The sequence below is a fragment of the Vitis vinifera genome, chromosome 5 (genome assembly GCF_030704535.1).
Source record: "Vitis vinifera cultivar Pinot Noir 40024 chromosome 5, ASM3070453v1".
Classification (NCBI taxonomy): domain Eukaryota; kingdom Viridiplantae; phylum Streptophyta; class Magnoliopsida; order Vitales; family Vitaceae; genus Vitis; species Vitis vinifera.
In genome coordinates this window covers 16,787,144-16,807,046 of record NC_081809.1, presented here as the reverse complement: position 1 = coordinate 16,807,046, position 19,903 = coordinate 16,787,144, and the positions used below count along the sequence as shown (strand labels likewise).

General features: G+C 34.9%; 1 protein-coding gene across 1 annotated transcript; it reads left to right on the top strand.

Annotated features, from left to right (window-relative positions):
* The first annotated feature begins 271 nt into the window (after window positions 1-271).
* LOC100264183 (3'-5' exonuclease) lies at window positions 272-17,363 on the top strand. The gene is given in 7 exon segments (XM_019220281.2): window positions 272-706; window positions 3,532-3,711; window positions 12,785-12,915; window positions 13,716-13,877; window positions 16,191-16,301; window positions 16,379-16,430; window positions 17,120-17,363. Coding segments are annotated over 7 exon segments (1,077 nt in total). The 5' UTR covers window positions 272-384; the 3' UTR covers window positions 17,239-17,363.
* The last annotated feature ends 2,540 nt before the right edge of the window (window positions 17,364-19,903 follow it).

Below are 19,903 nucleotides of genomic sequence, written 5' to 3'. Positions count from 1 at the left end.
AAACTGAGCCAAGAGGTTGAAGTTACACTGGCTTTCCCAAGCTATTATTGACAACATGGAGAGTTGCGGTTGCCAGTGGTGGTGCCTTGCTTTGTGAAGCTGACTTTAGGTAAACTTGGGCCATGATATCTATGCCGGACCATTAGGCCAGTCCATGGGAATGGTTGCATGTAACGGGACTTTTGGATGGGCCTAGCCTAACCATACACTAATTCAAATCTGAGAATTCGAACGCCTCTTGGTGGCAAAACAATCCTGAAGCATAAAGCCACAAAACCCACCCTTGACCTCGCCTTTCATTTGTGATTGGGCCTTCCCAATCCTTCCCCAAACCGCCAGACATCCTCACGACATACAAATTCCCGCCACTGGTCAACTTTACTAATGGAAACCAGTGACCATCCTTCTTCTTCATCTCCATCTCCATCCATCTTCTCCGTGCCAGAATGGGATTGGGACCAACCAATGACACAACAACAACTCGAAGAACTGGACGCCATTGAATCTGCATTTCGCTCTCAAACTTCCTCCTCAACCCCAACTTCCCAAGAGGCCGACGATCGCCGGAAAATCCGCCGTCGCTTGCCCAATTCTATTGGCTCTAACCGATGTCCCAGCGCGTTCAAGGGCAGAGATTTAAATTCGTTTTCTCTGTCTCCTTGCCCCACAAACCGATTCTTGAATCTGTTTCATTCTCCTTGTCAAGGTAAATGTTTCCTAGCTTTCGTTTTCTTTGTTTGGTTGGTCAGAAACAGAGGAAAGTGACACGAAACCGTTCAACCGATAGTTGAATTTGGTACTGGCAAAGCGCTCAAAATTTCTACTTGTTAATAAAAATAGGGCAAATTGTAACTTCCATTCAATATTCAGCATTGAGTCATTTACCAAACAGCTCAGTAATTTCCTTGTTTCTGGGTAACTAAGCAAGAGAATGCCAGCCTTGATCAAAGCAAATTCCATATGATTCTATTTTAAGTTGTGATTTGAGTTGTTTGAAGTATTATTTGAATACATGTGAACAGATAAAACCATTTTTTCTGTAGCTCACATCTTTGAGCTGTTGCTTTAGATTAAAAAAAGCCTCTTTTCCTGCATTCTGTTTTTGCAAGGGTGGGTTCATATTTCATAATCATCTTTTTCAGTGGAATGGATCCTAATGCTCCCTCTCTTTTTTTTTTCTTTCAAAAAAGTCAAGGTGTAATAGATTCTAAGATTTGATTGGTCTCTATAGAAACTTTCTTATTTGTGTTGTATCTTATTGACAATTTCAAAGTTAAGTAATGTAATAGGGCAACTTGCTTATCCTCCAGCAATTAGCTTTTGAAGCTTTTTGGAAATTTGTTTGAAATGGCTTTCTGGTTTAAAACTTAACTTGTACAAGAGTGAGTTGGCTCCAGTTTGTCTTTATTTGGAGAGCTATCAAGGAATCATAGATGTGGTAATCTGAGAACCTTGGATATTTTGCAATGACCTTGTTGTTTATGACAATTTGAAATCTCTGTATCCATGGTACAGTGGGTGGAGGAACTTAAAGAATATCCTTAGGAAGAGAATGGAAGAAACATTTAATTTAAATGATACCTGGTTGAACAGAAATTGGTATGTCCTCTGAGGCTTGGGCTTATGGTCTGTAATGGACCACACTTTTTTTCACAGAAATAGTTACTGAGGTTTTTTTAATTTAATGTGAAGGCTTTTGTGTAGTAGTGCTTTGGAAATCTGGTTAATGGAAGAAGATTGGTTGACTGAGATGTGATGATCTCATGGTGTAGATGTTTGGAGCTATATGGGGCAGTGGGTAGGTTTTTGAATGGATTAGGTTTATCAATAGGAGAATGGAGAAGGATTAGTATTTGGAAGGACATAGGGTGTGGGACTTGGAATTCAAACTTCAAGAAGGCTTGGGTTTGGGGTCATGTGGGATGAGGAAGAGTGGGAAAGTTGAACTTATTAGGTTCACACTTGATTGGGTGAAGGAGCATCAGGGCCTTCCTTTTTACAGAAAATAAAACTGAAATTAGTGGAAGAGGATACATTAGTTTGAATGGGAAATGAGACTGATTTATTTTCAGTGTCGTTTTATATCGACAGGATGACTGCTTTAGAAGAGAGCAGTTTCCTGTTCAAAAACTTATGAACACTGTTATGTTTGAAGGTGTCTTTCCTATGTTACTTGGTGGTTTAAGATAGGTCCTGTATGATGGATCATGTGATTAGAAGGGATTGGTCATCCTAGGATAGATGTGTTAGTGTGAGAGGGAAGTGGAATTGATATACCAAATTCTATTCTTTTGGCTTTCATTTATTGGTGATTGCAAAGTTGTTTCCTTTTGGGTTTTTATATTATTTAGATGAGGTGGGTGTTGCAGTTTAGTATACAGTTATTCAAGTGATGCAATATATTGGCAATGAAAAGAGGGTATATAAGCTGATTTGGTCCATTTGGAGGAAAGATATAGGGGTACGTTGAAATATGGATTTTGCAATTAAGGCCCACAAAGTATATTTTTCTCTGAAGTGGATCAATTGAGTATAGGAGGGGCTATGCCTTTTTAAGCTTTACAAAACTCCAAATTTGTAATTTGTGTTTCCTTCTTTTACTAAATATGTGGTCTGTTTGTATGTGCATATGTGGGCTTCAACCTCTTTCTCTCACTGCCCAAATAAATACATTATTATGAAAATAATATGAAAAAAATCTTGGCTTGTAAAGAATTTACTTCTTTACAAATTCATTTATGAAAAACCAGGTTTGTTTTTTCCAATTTGAAAAATTGAAAATGATAAAAAATGATAACAACATTTCTTCAATCCATTTGGAAGAATTCTTCTTCAAACAAAGAGCACAACATTTCTTAAAATTCTGAGGACAAAGTTGTACTTTTTTAAAATTCGAGGAAAAAAGACTTGGTCTATATTTCATCATATATAATTAGTGTTTAAGTGTCATATTAATTGATAAAGGTTAGAATAGTCTCTTTGTAGTTTATTTGCTTTAAAGAGTAAAATGGGCATTTTAAGAAAAAACTGGTCTGTGGTCAGCAGATCTATTAAGCTTCCAATGGTTTGACTAAAGCAAAGGAAATATATATTGAAAAATGAAACCTCAGTAATGTTACATTTCAAAAGTAGGAGGAGATCTAAGTTTGTTAAACTTAAGTGGTGGTAATTGAGTAAATTTAAGTGGTTCTGTTTAGTTTATTACTATTGCATCAAAGTGCACATTGTGCATCTTATTGATTTTCAGGTGACTACAAAATGACCAGAAATGCCTTTTAGACATACATGTAGTTGATCTTTATGGTGACATTTTCGAGTGTAGTGTTGAACAAGATATCATATCTCTCTATATTGAGTTTTACATTTAGTCTGAGAAGTCTTCCCATTAAATTAGATCACTTTGGAGCTAGTTTTATTTGATTCTTTTAGATTGTGTAATAAAACAAAACCAGTGACAATTTTTTATTGTTTATTGACCTGAGATGTGGTTAATTTCTAATAATGACCATCTCATTGTGTTCCCTGTGTCAGAAAACTTTAAGATGAGATTGCCAAAAATAAATTTTGGAGGCCACATTGTATATTCCAGAACTGTTACTGAAGTAGAGAAAGCAACAGCGGAGCTTTTAAAGATTGTTGAAACTAAGAAGAAGGAATTGGGGCAAGCCATTCTTGGATTTGACATTGAGTGGAGACCCACCTTTAGAAAAGGTTGGTTCATAAATATGATATGTCTTAGTGTCTTTTTGGCATGATTGAGTTCCTTTCTTGGGTGTAATCTTCATAAGTTGCTAGAGTATTTTTCTTTAAAATTCTAATTTGTTTTTATGTGTTACTTAAAGAATTTCTTTTACCTTTTAGGGCTGTCCTGCATGATGACGTCATAGATTTTATGGGACTTTGCCTGGTAATTTTTTTTGGAAACTAAATTATCAATTTTTAAAGAATCATGCAGTTTTGTCTATCTACAAAAATTTACACCTCATTTATAGTGACCTTGTTTTTCATTTTTTACCTTTTTATGAAACTGTAATTTGTTATAGTTCTAACTTTGCCATTTTTTTTAATAATAACAAATTATGAATCTTTGTGGTATACACTAAACACACACACACACACACACGTTTCATGAAGGTTACCACTGGCATAGATACTCCTACAATGACTGCCATGCCCATCTTGAATGCCAACCATCATATTGATTGGAGAGATTAAGACTTATCCCATTGACATAGTGTTTTAGATTAGAGTTTTACTCTTTTCATATCTAATGTGTTGTTGATATTTTATTACCTAAGGAGAAAAAAAGCAATGCAAGTTTTTCGATCTATGACCATCAATAGCTAATTAATATGGCCTTTGGGATGCATTACAGTCTTCTGGCAATCTGATTTTATGTAACAAGCATGGTGAGAATTTGATAAAGGACAACCCTAAGGTGGATCCATTTTGCAAGGATGACTTGCCCTTCATGCTCTTTTTGGGCATTAACCAATGAATTTTGTTGTTTCTGATTAGAAAAATAAAATATGTCAAGGAATTTAGAAAACAAGGAGAGATTAAAAGAAAAAACCCTTGATGTCTCCTTAATACTTTTTAGAAGTCTCACCCAGAAGAAAAAATAGTAGGCTTGCTATTAAAGGATGCAAACATTATTTTCCTTTTAATTAAATGTCCTTATTTATGGGCTTCAGGAATCGTAAAATCCCAATGAAAATGTAAAGGAAACCCTACCTAGGTAGTAAACTATTAGCACACTAATTATTTTCCTAGAATTTCTAAATCTAAATGAAAAATGCTTTCTTGATACTTGGAAGTACTTAGGGATAGCGGGTGAGGTTGAATAGGTTGTCCAAAATTCTTAAGCCTAACATTTAATTCTTTCTGATCATTGTTAGATCCAATTATATGTAATTTGAAATGTGAAGCAATGAATAATAACCAATGATCAAACCATAATAATTAGGATACATGATATATGTGGTAACCATCTAAGAAACCTTCATAGGTGTTAAACCATGGGTCTAGACTGTCTAGTCAACTGCATATTAAAATCCACTAAATATAAAAGCAAGTATATAGTTTTACCTAACCTAGCCACAACCTTCACTTAAGGGACTTTGGTTAGCACCTACACTTTGCTTTCATGTCCTAAACGCAGTGCCTCGTACTCCTCAATGAATCACCTCAAATATATATCAAAGCACGTGAATTGGCACACCTACTCATCTTTTCACCAAAAGGACTTTCAAGATCAATCTTGAACAGTTTTTAAGAATTTCAGATTTAGAGCAGAATAATGGCATTATATTTCAATAACATGCATGTTCGCACAAAGAATTAACCTTAGATATTTGAAAGTGAACCCTAGGTGTTCAAGTTAGGTTATAATAGGAAAGTGATTAGTAATTAAAATGGAAATTCCTCTAAGAGAACATGTGAAAGTCTCTTGCACGGCATTGGAATGCTTTAGTGTTCATGGTTTGAACACCTCATTGTTTATGATTTGAACACTCTGTTATTCATGGTTAGAATGTTCTAATAGTCATGGTTAGAATGTGCTATTCTTCATGATTTGAACGTTCATTTTCACTTTCCCCTTTTTGTTTTTCTCTTTCTCAACTTGAATTGGATACTTATATTGCTATCACTTTGACCAAATTTGAAACACATACTTACCTCATCATATACCTTCATCTTTAGATGTCTTCAACTTACTTCAAATCTAACAAGTCCATTTGGAAGTAAGCAATGCCAAATCAGTGTATAATTTTTTATGAGAAACAAAAGATGTATTAATTATGATAAAAAGTACATGAGAAGCATGAGGGGTCCTCCCTATAATAACAAGAAACTAATCATAGTATTAATAAACTCTTCCACCATACATACAAGGAGAACCATACAAAAAGGTTTAGTTTACTTAAGGATATACATAGGTGATGACACCTTCTCAATTCTAAACTAAGCTCCCCCCAATGTTGTCTAACCCTTTTGATTTACAAATTGAATATGTCAATTAAGTTGAATAACATTAGTTGGAATGCCTTCAAAGTTGTTGGTACAAGAGGCCCAAAAGGAGGAATAGAAGTGAAGTAGATCCCATAATATCTCTGTTGTCCTCCACTTCTCCTCAAAGATCCTAATATTTTTCTCTCACCACACAATCCAAGGCACTATGAGATAAACAATTTTCCATAAGGTCTTACCTTTGATGCAAATTCTCAAATTTCTATATGAAGTGGTCATCATGTTGCATATAATCTTGGGTGGACCTCAACCTATTGTGGTGAGATTGAATAGTTTGTGCCATAGTCCTAATGTTATTGGGCAATGTAGAAATAGATGATCGATCAATTCTCCACTCTCTATGCAGAAGATGTATCAATCAGGACTATAGGATTTGTAAAGTCTTCTCAACTATAACATGTCATTGGTATTTAACTTCTTGTGTGCCACTAACAAAGCCAAGGCCTTGATCTTAGACGAAACTTCTGATTTCGTAAAAATTTGGTAGGAGAGAAAAGAATTGGATTTGATAAATCGAACTTGACCAAAAAGAATGATTTTACTGAGAATAAATCTAAAGAGGATAAAGACCAATCTCTTGTATTTGTGACGGATGAACAAAAGTGTAGAAGAGTGAGTGTGGACATAACTCTTTTGAGATTCTCAATCTCCAATTAGTGAGGTTGTGACGGAAGTTAAGGTTCCAAGAAAGAGAAGTAAAGTTATCAAGGATAGTTGATATGGTGAGACTTTTTTTTACTGTGATAACACAGTAAATACCTGAAAATTGTGAACACAATGGTTGATTTTCCCACCACAATTCTTCCTAAAAAAGACTTCTTGTACAATGGCCTTACAAGGACATCAATGTGACCATATAACCATAATTTTGGTGTCCCATCCATTAGAATGTTGTCTATAAATACTTGAAATAACCTAATGTCAAAGGGCAAAACTCTCCCTAAGGAACCTTCAGAGTCACTTCCCTAAGAGAACATGATTTCTTAGAGAATTCTCCCCAATTAACCCCCACACTGCTTTGGCCTATACACTATGTCCCAATTGTTAATACGATCCTCTTTACCTTCCCTAACCCTTGACCAAAGAAAATCCCTTTACAATTTATCAATCATTAAAGCTACTAATGTTGGAATTTTGAAAAGAGATAAGAAATACTTAGGGATGTGAGACAAACAACTTAGTGTATATTTGAGCAAAATTGTAAACTTAATCTAGTTACACTAACACATTCACATAAAATTTTTATTTAGAAGACTATAAACTTTTCAAAAGTTAGAAACTTTTAGAACATAGAAATATTTTACTAAATAGAAGCATTTAGTAAATATATTAGAAATTATAAAGGCATTTTTAGGAAATAAGACCTTATAGAAAATCTGAACTTTTTTTTTTTTTTAATAAAATATAAGATTTTACAAAATGAAAAATAAAAAAGTATAAAAACTTATTACAATAAAAAATTTCTAGTGAAAAATTCTTTTAAATTTTAGATAAGAGAAAATAATTAGCTACTTATAATTTTCACCTTTAAATACCCTAAATCAACAAAAATTACCAAAATATCCTTTTCTTCATTCTCATTAATGAACCTAAGGGGCTTTTCCCCACTAATTTCTCCTAGCTTGGGAGGAACTTGAACTCAAGTTTTTATGAGTCTACTTTTTTGATAAGTAAACACACAGAGAAAATATATATTAGAAAAAAGGGCACCTTAAGGCTAACCCAAAAGCATACAGGGGGTATACCGTATACAAGAGGTGCCAAAAAGCAAGAACAAAAAGAAGAGGGGATACAAACCAACCCTCAACTAGAACCCAACCAATAAAAAAACTGATTAAAGGAAGAGGTCCTTCATTTACAACCGACTTAGTCCAAAACCAAAGATTACATACAAAAGAATTTTTCAACCTATAAATTGAAAGCTCCTCATTTTCAAATGCAATCCTGTTTCTTTCCTTCCAAACCGCCCAAAAAAGACACAAAGGGGCTGCCATCCACACCTTACTACCCTTCTTGCCCATGTTAATACCACGCCAACCAAGAAGTGTATCTCTAACTGAATAAGGAAGGACCCAAATAACGCCAAAAAGAGCAAACAATAACTCTCATAAAACTCTTGCCTTGGTGCAATGAATTAGAATATGATCAATAGACTCTTCTTCCGCACAACAAAGGAAGTATCTATTAGCTAAAGTCCACCCTCTCTTTTTAAGTTGATCTAAAGTTAACACCTTACCCCGAGAGGCTTGCCAAGCAAAAAAACCCACTTTAGTAGGAACACAGGGGCTCCAAATGATGCTATTAGGAAACTAAACAACACTTCTTGAAACTAGAGCACTATAAAGAGATTTGACAGAGAAAATCCCGTCCTTAGTCTCTTTCCACAACACTTTATCTTCCAGATTAGGATTAAGCTTCCTTCCTTGGATTGTCAAAAGTAATCTCTCCACCTCCTCCACCTCCCAATCATTGAAGGGCCTAGAGAACTTAGGGCTCCAAACCCCTTCCTCTCCCGAAGAGTCCCACTACTCCACTAACCAAGCCTCTTTAAAAGCTGCAAAGGCATACAAAGAGGGGAAAGAATTACAAAGAGCGAAGCTCCCACACCATTTATCTTTCCAAAATTTCACTTTTCTACCGTCCCCCACAGAAAATACAACTTTGTTTTGCATAAGAGACCCTTCCTTCCTTATTTCCTTCCAAAAACCTACTCCAAAACCCTCCCTCACTTCCCTAGTATACCAACCCCCTTCTTCCTCCCCAAACTTCCTACTAATAACATGCTTCCAAAGAGTCTTTTATGAGTCTATGATTTATTGAAATACGCAAAATTCTTTTAAGCCTTCTTCAGTGTTTAATGCGAATAAATTGATTACACATAAGTAGTAATTCTCTTAAGATGAATTTTGCGTAAGAATCACAATTAGGGAGTTGGCCCCTTCAATCTACCATATGAGCAAGTGTATTTCGGAGCATCAACCAACACTTTGATTTGTTGTTATGGGGTAGCTTCGACCTAGAGTGGATGATCCATCATCTTCACAACAAAAACTTATAAGATAAAAGAATAAAGAGAGATAGAAAAGATGGAAACTTTTTGAAGATTTCTCAAAAAATAACAATAATAACAATAATCCCTCCATTGTTATAATCAACATATATATATGCAATTCAAGATACCAATCCTAAAGGAAATGCACTTCTAAATTCTAGTTAAATTATGAAGCTAAGGTACTACAAATTAGAACTAAATTAAAAACCAAATTTTAATAAGATAATTTTTAGGCAAATATAGATCCTTCTCATTCTCTACATCTATGTTTATAATGAAATTGAAATGAGTGGTTTTGTTCCTCGCCAATTCTATCTGGTATAATTCTGGGCATGGTACTGCTCAAGAAGATTGGGATTAAGCTGGCACAACTCTTCTTCTGTAATCTAAGTTGCGTTAAAGACTGGTTGACCCTAGCATTTGACAAGATAATGTCGATAATCATCATGAGAAGATCTACTAACTTCATTATCTGGCACATGCTCAATCTACTCCATGTGTGGTCGTATGAAGGTGGAGGATTGGGAATTCTTAAAGTTATAGCTAAACTTGTATTCTAATTAACACAACAAGAGACTAAAAAATGTCTCGATGAGGAAACCTATCCTTCACATTGAAAATTGGATTAATATTCATATCATTTGGTAAGCCAATATGTGTTAGGCCCAAGTTTGTGAATAATAAGAAAAGGTCCACTTGCTTGAGCAAAAAACTTCTTGAAGGAATGTTTGAGGAATCCCTCAGAGTGAATACAGATTATGGCACTCCATTAAATTCTTGATTTCTACTATGCACATCGATGGCAAGTTTATAATTACATTGAATATTAGCATGGAAATCATGACCTCCCAGAGGAACAAAAAGCATGGAGATCTTGAATGTGTTGAACAAAGGATTCAACAAGTTAAAAAAGTCTAGATTTAGAAGATAAAGGGATGAGATCAGTAGGATGACAAGGAAAACGACCATAACCAATTTTAAATGATGATTTAACAGTTCACAAAATGTTATAGGCAAACTCTGCTATTGATTCAAATTCGAATTACCTTGTTTTATTCTAAAAAGATTCCTAAGCAAATCTCCTAGATTGCGATTAGTAACCTTTTTTTGATGATTAATTCGAGGATGGAAAGCTGAGGAGAGTTTCATATTGGTGTCACTCCAAAGTTTCCTTAAAAGATAATTAACAAATTTCACATCCCCATCAAACATTTTTGAAGTGGGTAATCTGTGAAGCTTAACTATTTCCTTAAAAAGAATAACTTGGCTACATCTGAGGTTTCAGTTTTTTTGCAATGGGTGATAAAATGTGTCATCTTAGAAAATCTGTCTACCACAACAAAACTAGAATCATGTCCTCAAGTTATTTTTGATAACCCAAGAACAAAATCCATATTAAGGTCTTTACCAAGGGTGTGGTGTGCAGGTAAAGGTGTATACAAACCATGTTTTTTCTTCTTTTCCTTAGGTAATTGACAAGTTCAGTACTGTGACACAATTTTGGCAATATTGTTTTCAAGGAATGCAAATTAGACCTATCCTCCATCAAAGCAATAGTTTTATCCCTACTAAAGTGACCAACTAGACCTGTACTGTGCAACTCCCTGATTAACAAATCTTGAATTGAAGTGTGAGGAATGCATACTTTAAATCCCCTAAACAAGTGGCCATCATGAGTAACAAAATCAACATGATCTTAATGATGACTATCTTAAATTTCTTAATAAATTACAAGAAAATCAGGGCAATTAAGATGCTTACCCTCATCCTCCCAAATCCAGCCACATTATACTCATAGCCTATAAAACAACCACTACTTGACTAAGGACATTGACAGTTTACTCTCATTTCCTACATGATGATGGAGAACAAAAACCTATTCTTAAAAAAATTCTATCCACCTAGTGTATTTGATGCTTAACTTTCTTTGAGAACCAAGGTAACTTGGTGCTTGATGGTTGAAGTATAACAAAAACTGTTGAGATAATATATAATACCTCTAAGAATGAAGGGTTTGGATAGAACTGTTACCATAAATGGAATACATTTGTTTAGACTCATTCCCATCAAAGTATGCTAGGCGCCCTTCTTGACTTAAGACACCAACTATGCTAACACTTCATTCATTGCATGCCACCTCAAAGACTTCTGAAGAATCAGGATGGCTTAAGGTAGATGCTACCTTAATTATTTTGTATTTTGTCTCCTTAAGTGCCTTTCTTGCTACTTCATTCCAATGGAACTCCCTTTCATGCAATTAATAATGGGAGTCATTCTAGTACTAAATCCCTTAGGGAATCGCCTATAAAAAGTGACTAATCCATGAAACTATGAACATCACAATTGTCCTAGGCTTAGGCTACTCTCTAGTTTTTCTGATAGGTAAAACTTAGGCTACTCTCTAATAGCTCTTAACTTGTTGATGATAAACTTTTATTCCCTTTAAGGAGATTACAAATCGTAAAGTGATTGAAGGAAATAACATTTCTTAAGATTAACATAAGGTTTCTTCGCTCAGTGAAGCTGCAAATACCTTCCTAAGATGATCTAAATGCTCCTCTTTAGACCAACTATGGATCAGGATGTCATCAAAATGGACCACATGAACTTCCCTATGAAAGGAAGTAAACCCTGTGTCATAACCCTCTTAAATGTACTTCATGCATTAGATGACCCAAATAGCATGATTAACACATAAAGTCCATCTTGGGTCTTAAATGCAGTTTTCCACTCATCTCCTAATATAATATATATTTGGTGTAACCTCTACATAAATCAATCTTGAAGAACCATTCTGATTCTGCCATCAAGTCTAACATGTCATCTAACCTATGTATGGGAAAACTATACTTGATGGTTATTTTGTTGATGGTTCAACATTCTCCAAGAACCATCCTTCCTAGGGATAAGGCTATGTTGAATAACACCTTTTTAAATTGTTTATCTACGTGCCTATTTATTTCAACTCTCCTTAGAATTTAGTCTATAGTATTGGAGCTTAGGTAGTTGAGACCTTGGAACTAGATCAATGACATGTTGAATGTTGGTCAGGGGTGGTAACTCTCTAGGGAGGTCTATAGAGGTTATATCTTGAAACTCGACCAACAATTCGTTGACTTGAGTTGGGAACGTAATATCAAATCCTAATTTTAAGGCAAATAGGAATCTTTCTCAATCTCTTCACCACCATCAAGAATAAGCTTGAAATGAATGTTTTTGATCCCCGTCACTCCACTTTCAGAACTTCTCTTTTTGTACCTTTGGTCCAATTGGGATCATAGAATTGCTAGCACTTACCCACACTCTGAAGATACCAAAATAAACTACTCTCTTTATGGGAGCCATTTAATTAATTCTTTTTAATCAGAAGGGCCTATCTTATAAAAGAAAAGAAATATGAAGCGGCAAACATGTATATTTATCATAATTTTATCTTGTATGGTATGCATAGCATAAAATGCATATCAATGTTACATATTATTTTCTACATAAACATAAAATTGATATCATTGTTAGATATTGTTTTCCACATATACTGTATCTTAACATCCATGCTACACTGCATCCTAAGTTCTTTCAAAGAAATATGAATATCTGTGATATTTTTGAATGAGAAAAATCAGAAATATAAGAGTTTTAATTTATCAAAGGAAGATAGACTTAAAATGTTGGATTAGTATTAAAAGAAAGCCTTCTTGACAGGTGTGTCACAAGGGAAGGCGGCAGTTATGCAGATATGTGGGGGTAATAGTCATTGTTACGTCATGCATATTATTCATTCTGGAATCCCGCGAAACCTGTAATCTCTACTTGAGGATCCTACATCCATAAAGGTTTGCTAAACGCTTTAAAATTGAGGCATTTGCTAAATGAAGTAACTGAGGGTGCATTCGAATGAGGGGTTTGGAGAAAGGACTCTGAGGAAACAAGGAGTTTGGGAATTCCCTTTTTATATGACCTTGTTTGGGTTGCTTAAGATGGGATTTATTTCCTTGAAGAGGGCTTAAAATGTTATAACCTAAGGATTTCAAAATAACATGTGGATTTGGCATGCCAAATCCTTAGACATGCTCATCTGCACTCCAACAGTCACCTCACTGGCAATACTCATTCCCTAACACCAAAACCATGCCACCTTCACCACCACACTGACCCATGTCACAACCACAGCCAAAGCATGCTGTTTTCAGCACCAACATTATCACCACTGCCATGCGACCACACTAGTGCCAGAATTGTCCCAACCTGCATCCCTGCAGCAGTACTGGCGTGGCCATTGCCTACAACACAGTTTCATTGCTATTGTTGGCACCAACACTATTACCACCACTGTGCCAACCTAATGCTGCCACCACGATGTCACCATCACTATTGCCTCATCATAATCATTGTCTGTGGCGATTGCTACAATCACCATCACCATAGTTGTTGCCATCACAACCAGCCTATCTACTCCAAAAATAAATTGGAACTTAATTTACTTTTTCCTCCGATGAACTCTTCATGTTAGTCTATTTTTAAATCCTTCATTTCAAAATCTTCTCAGTATTTGAAGATGATATAAATACATTCTAATTGTTTATTTTGATTCTATGAGTTCTGGGTTTTAGTATGCTTCTTTACACATGCATAGGTTGGAGTTGGCATTGCCAATGATGCTGTTAAGGTTTTCAAAGATCATAGTGTATCTGTTAAAGATTTGGAAGATCTATCCTATCTTGCTAATCAAAAGCTTGGTGGAGATGCAAAGAAGTGGGGTCTTGGATCTCTAACGGAAATGCTTATTTCCAAACAGGTTAATTCTATGTACCTCTTTGGTGAGAGTTTTCTTTGCCATCTTAATTCTCTATGTTCTTCTCTGAGGATATTTTTCTCTGCCATCTTCGAACAGGTTAATTCTACCTACCTCTTTGTGAATAGTTTTCTTTGCCATGTTATATCACTATTTCTTTTTTATTCTTCTCTTTTCACAATCTAATAGATCACTCTCTATGTGAGGTTTGCCTATATTTCCCTTCAAAACTAATCTCTTTTCCAATTTATACAATTAAATAGAACTAGTTCCTGTTGTAAGAAGAATGCATGCAAGTTCTAGTTTCTTCTTATCACTCTTTGCACCCATTTGAGTAGATATCTATCTCATGCATCATACCTACATTTGATTTGTTAAATTTCTGTTGGCTTGGGCGGTATTCTCTGATATGTAGTTACTTAATACATTATGAGTTATCTGGAATTTTGTGCCAAAAGATGTTTTATTTCTAATGTGAAACAATCATTTATATGTTTTCAGGACTTCTATTATTTTTAGCAGTCTAATTGCAGAAGGTTTTAAAAAGATAAGATTTTAGCTTGCTAAGAAATACCTCAATGGGTCGACCAATAGTGCACATGGATTGACTGAAGGACTATGCCTGTGGATGGGCATATGATTGTGTGTGTTGGTAGCAAATATCCAAAAGAGCAATTCTTTATGATTGAAGCATCAATATCATGGATCCATTGAAGAATGATGCTCTCAACTTATTCATTTTCTACAAACAAACTTCTTAAGCACCAAAATCCTTTCCAAAAGCTTTTAAAGATTATTTTAATTTTACCAAAAATTGATCTATGTATTTAGGTCAGTTGCCCATCTTAAGGTAGTTTGGGTTGATGACTGTTGAATGTCCAGCACAACTGCAGTAACTTGTCTTCTTCTGAGCTTGAAATGAAATGAATTGACTTGATGAAGTGACTCTAAATATAGATGCCATTTACAAACTCTTTTTGGAAGATGAATGGCTAAAACTAAATTTGGACATTCAAAATCCTAGAAGACTATTTTTGGCAAAGCTTTATCCTGTTTTTACATGGGCATTTGTTAAAATTGTGCTTCTTTGGTTTTCTCTGGTTATGGCAGGATTTTCAAAAAATAAATGAAAATAACTAGTGATGTTATGAGTTTTGTGTGGCACGTGAATTATTGGAGGTATATTATCAAACTTTTTAGTGAGCACACAATAATTCAATAGCTTGTTCTTGTTCAACTACATTAGTGAAGCTAACTGTGAGTAATTACTGGAATTCAAGCTCAGTATTTACTATCACAGATATATGCCTTACATATTAGTAGCTTCCGTGGTTACTTGGACTGCAGGTTATTTTCTGTAGGCAACATAAACCCTAATTTACTTGACAACTTAGGCTTAGCCTGTTACAAAGATTTGAAACCAATACAAATTAAAGGCCATAAACACGACCTAGTTTAAGAGAGAAAATAACTAATAGATCAAATCTCAAATAAGCTAAAATGAATTGCTAAAAATTGTAATAAGCTAAAATGCAAGTCAATGAGCCTCTTACGTTTTCATTCGATGGCTCAGCTGTGAGCCTGTTGCATCCAAAACCATACCTCAATCTTGATCACACCATTTATGGGGTTATGCATGATTTGAACTAAGCTGGGCATGGACCAATTATTGCTTCAAACTTTGGTGTCAAACTATTTTTCCTCAGTACCTCCCCTACAGTATTGTCACTTAAGAGTTTAACCACCAAGTTCAGGATGGATTGGTGTGGTTCCTCTACGCCTAGGACACCAGAATATCGAACCATGAACGAAGAGAGGCATGAGAGAAAAGCATATTGGCTAGTGATTGTGAGGACCCAATTCTTGACTGGAAGGGACACCAAAGGCCTCTACCCTTCCATCCGATAGAGAGCAGGGGCAGAGCTTTTGGTTTTTTCAGTTAATATTAATTCTAATGTCCTTGTCCAGTTGCTGTATCGCAAGGGGATTTTTGCTGTCACATTTAGTTTGCTTGTGTAAATTTACAAATACACTCAGTTTCTCTGCCAATTCCTTCTTGACCATCCTTTTCCTTATTATGTTCTCTGTCTTTCATGTTAGTTTTAGAGCTTATTTCTGATCTGACAAGTAATGGTTTCTCTACATGGAACTTTAAATAATTGGATACTCTGGTGCATTGACACTTTCTTGGTCATTGTATCTAAATACTCTGCCATTTTTGCTTATTCACTTACCTCTTAAGCTAGTGTATACTGTGCAAATTGAAGCATAGTATTTTCACTTGGAGATGTAATTGACCATTCTGTCAAATTGCAGCTTCTTAAGCCCAACAAAATAAGATTGGGAAACTGGGAGGCTGATGTTTTATCAAAGGCCCAACTAGAGTATGCTGCTACAGATGCTTTTGCCTCATGGTACCTATATGAGGTAAATAACAATCATCTATCATGTTCTGGGATTAAGCAAAATCTTCCATGACTTGCTGTTATGTTATTGTTGTACAGGTACTAAAGAGCTTCCCAGATACAGCCGAAAACAAAATTGAGGAACTGGAAGGTGTGTCACCAGAATGACTTTTGCTGTTGTTGTCAGTCTTTACCCATAAGTAGTTGGATTAGCACAATCAGGAAAATGTGTTTGTAGGAAAAGGCCTCAACCCCACTATTGTCATCACACCATAGTGGTGCGACTTTGTCACTGGGAACCATTGCTCTATTGCCTCAGATGCAGGGACTGCAAGCTAATTTAATGTTTGAGCACAGGGCTGGAGTTGTGCTTTATACTCCCTATTTTTTAGGGTATTATTTTCAAAGAGACTTTCATATTTTTTTGCCTGAATTCCATTTATCTTTTCCATAACATTGGAAAATTGTATTTCTTTGTTTCCTGTGGTGTAATAGCACTATAGCAGTAAGCTAATCAGTTATTGGACATTGAAAGTCAACATGTATCTGCTTCAATTGCCAGTGAAAGTCTGCAATTACTTACGCCTGAAAATATAATTGTATTTCAGTTTATGAATATGCAAGCCAAGTTTTTGGCTCAGAAGTTTTGTATATTAATACAGCTTTTGCATATAACTATAAAGATAATTCAAGTTTATCAGTGAACATGCACGAATACACTTACTCTTGCCTGAATTTTATGCAGGTTTTAGTGCAGCATGGTTTTACTTGGTTTTTGAGGTATCTAGTGTAGTTCGATTTGTTTATATAATCTCTCTGAAGCTAATGTTTGCTCATCAGGGGATCTAAAATGTGAGACAAGTGTGCTATTGATGGGTTGCTTGAGAGTACACCGTACTGTTGCTCTCTGTGCTTCATTTGGTGGTTCTCTAGCTGCTAGCCTCATCTTGGTTGGGTAAGAGTGGTTTCTGGGTTGCTGATAGTCATCTGTAATAATTGTGTCAAGTCTCTCAATGTTATGGAAATAATGAATATTGTAAAAGATTAGACCTTGTGAAAGAGATGGTAAAGTTGGTTGGGTGCATCTGGTCATTCAACAGCATAAAGCAGCTGAGGGAGCCGTGCCCTATTCCAGCTCCATCCCTAACGCTCAAGTGTTTCATCCCATGGAAGAAACTTAAATTTGACAATAGCTTAAAAACTGTTCTGAATTGTTTTTAGGACTATTGTTTTTTTGTTTTATTTTTAGGAATTCAAATATAATTTTTTTTTCTTTTGACTTATTAATTTTAAGAAGGTACTATATGGTTATATATAAGATAAAAATTCCCAAAATATTATTCATATCTTTAATTTCTTGAATTTGATTGAGAATTGAATTTATCACAAACTTTTAGCCTATGTTTGGTTCTTGGAAAATGCTAAAAAAAGAAAGGGGTAAAAAATGGAAGAAAAGAAAAAGATAAGGAAAGAAATATAAAAATTTCCCTTGTTTGGTTATTGGAAAGTTAAGGTGAAAAACAAAAGGAATTCATTTCCCTTTGGTTATCCATGGAAAAGTAGAGGGAAGATGGAAGGAAAACAAAATCAATAAAATAAACAACCTATTACATCAATATTTTGTAACTAATATAATAAAATATTTATGAAATTAATTTACAATTTCAACGCATTTAAAAAAAATTAGGTGATTTGATTCACCCATGTTTACTAAATAAAATGCAAATAAAATTTATAATACTTATTAGCTATTTGTAAAGTCAAAATGACATAATCATACAACACAAACTCTTTCTAGTTTAAGTCATGTTAAGAAAATTTGTCACAATTATTGAGTTTATGTGACACGTGCTGAGAGATTAATTTATAAGGACCATAATACAAAAATATAACATATTGACACCAAGTTGAAAAGAAAGATGAATAAAAAGAAGTCTTCATACTAGATGAATAAAAGAAGCCTTCACAAGTCTAAAAATATAACAAATTAATTTCTAAGAGTCAACCATCTTTTGTAAGTTTTGATTAATGTTTTCAGAATCGGATCAGATATTGAATTGAAAAAGTTATCGATTCACGGTTCATTGGTCGGACTGGTGGTCGAACCGTGGTCGGACTGGTGGTCGAACTGCGGTCGAACCGGTGATGTCATAAATATATAATTTATATTTTATTAAAATTAAAAATAATTTTAAAATGTTTAAAATATATATAATTAAAAATTAATAATATTTATGATATTAATTATTTATTTTTATATAAATGTATTAATATTTTAAATTTATTAAACAAAATATATATAATATTTAAATATGAAAATATATTGAAAATGGTAAAAGAAATTGTATTTAACTATTTAAGTATGAAGACATTGAAAATGAAAAAAAAAATTATGTAATTTATATATATATATATATATATATATATAAGAATTATTTTTTGAAATAAATCCTAACACATTGAGCATAGGGGGACAGGAGGGTGGGTGTTGCAGGCTACAACAGAAGGGGGGGGAGGGGGGAGGGGGGGGGGGGGGGGGGGGGGGGGGGGTGTGGGGGTGGTTAACTTTTAACACGCAGGGTGGGAGAGAGAGGGATTTATAGTCGGTGTCGGCTGAGGAGGGAGGGGAGGAGGTGGAGTTTACAGCGGGTGCCGCCGAGGGAGGGCTTCACAACACTGTAAGAGGGTAGGGTGGGGGCGTTTCAGTGGCAGCTCCGTGCCGACAATAGTGGCAGCTCTGTGCCGATAACAATGGCGGCTCCGTGTCGACGACAATGGCCAGCTCCCAGAGAGGTTGCTTGAGGGGAAGTGGAGAAAGAAATTGAACCACTCGGTTCGATGGGAACCAATCGGGTTGTCCGGCTCGCCGGTTGAACTGGTCCGATTCTGGTTTAACCTCTTTTCGGGCTAATTGATTGGACTAGACCGAAACCGTGATCGGCCGGCGATCAGACTAGTCGGTCTGGTCCTATTTTTAAAACCATGGTTTTGATATTAAAAATTCAAGTACATCCACCAAAATAAAACTAAAACTAAAAAAAAAAAAAAGAAATCCCTATCACAAATTAGGCATAAAAAAAGGTAGGTCCAAAGTTAATTGACCATTAAAGTATGTGTTTATCAATTGAACAACCAAGGAAAGCAAAAACTACACTTACATCACCAATAAGAGCTTAATATGCTTTCATATGAAATATATCACTCATGCCTTCAACTTTAACAATTTCTTCAAACGATTATTCTTTTGTATAATTTTGAATCTATCAAGAGCCACAAAATTGAATCCATTCCAACTCTAACTGACCTTAATTCTTCACTTATAATGTCGATATATTTTATTTTTTTGCCTTTTCATTTCTTTACTTGACGTTGGTACATAAATGGATGCTATAGATGAGAAAGTTGTCTTAGTTGTTGCTTCATTTTCAACAAAAGTAAATGTTTTAGCTTAAATTCCATGTTGTGACAATTCTAAAGGAATTGCATCATCAACATCGAAATTTTGTTCCTAGACTAATGATGTTGTATTTCTTTTGCACCCATAACAAGACTTCTTATTGCTCAATCTTTTCCAACGAGAATGGACAACTTATCATATTTTCTAATAGGCTTATATTTGAGTTG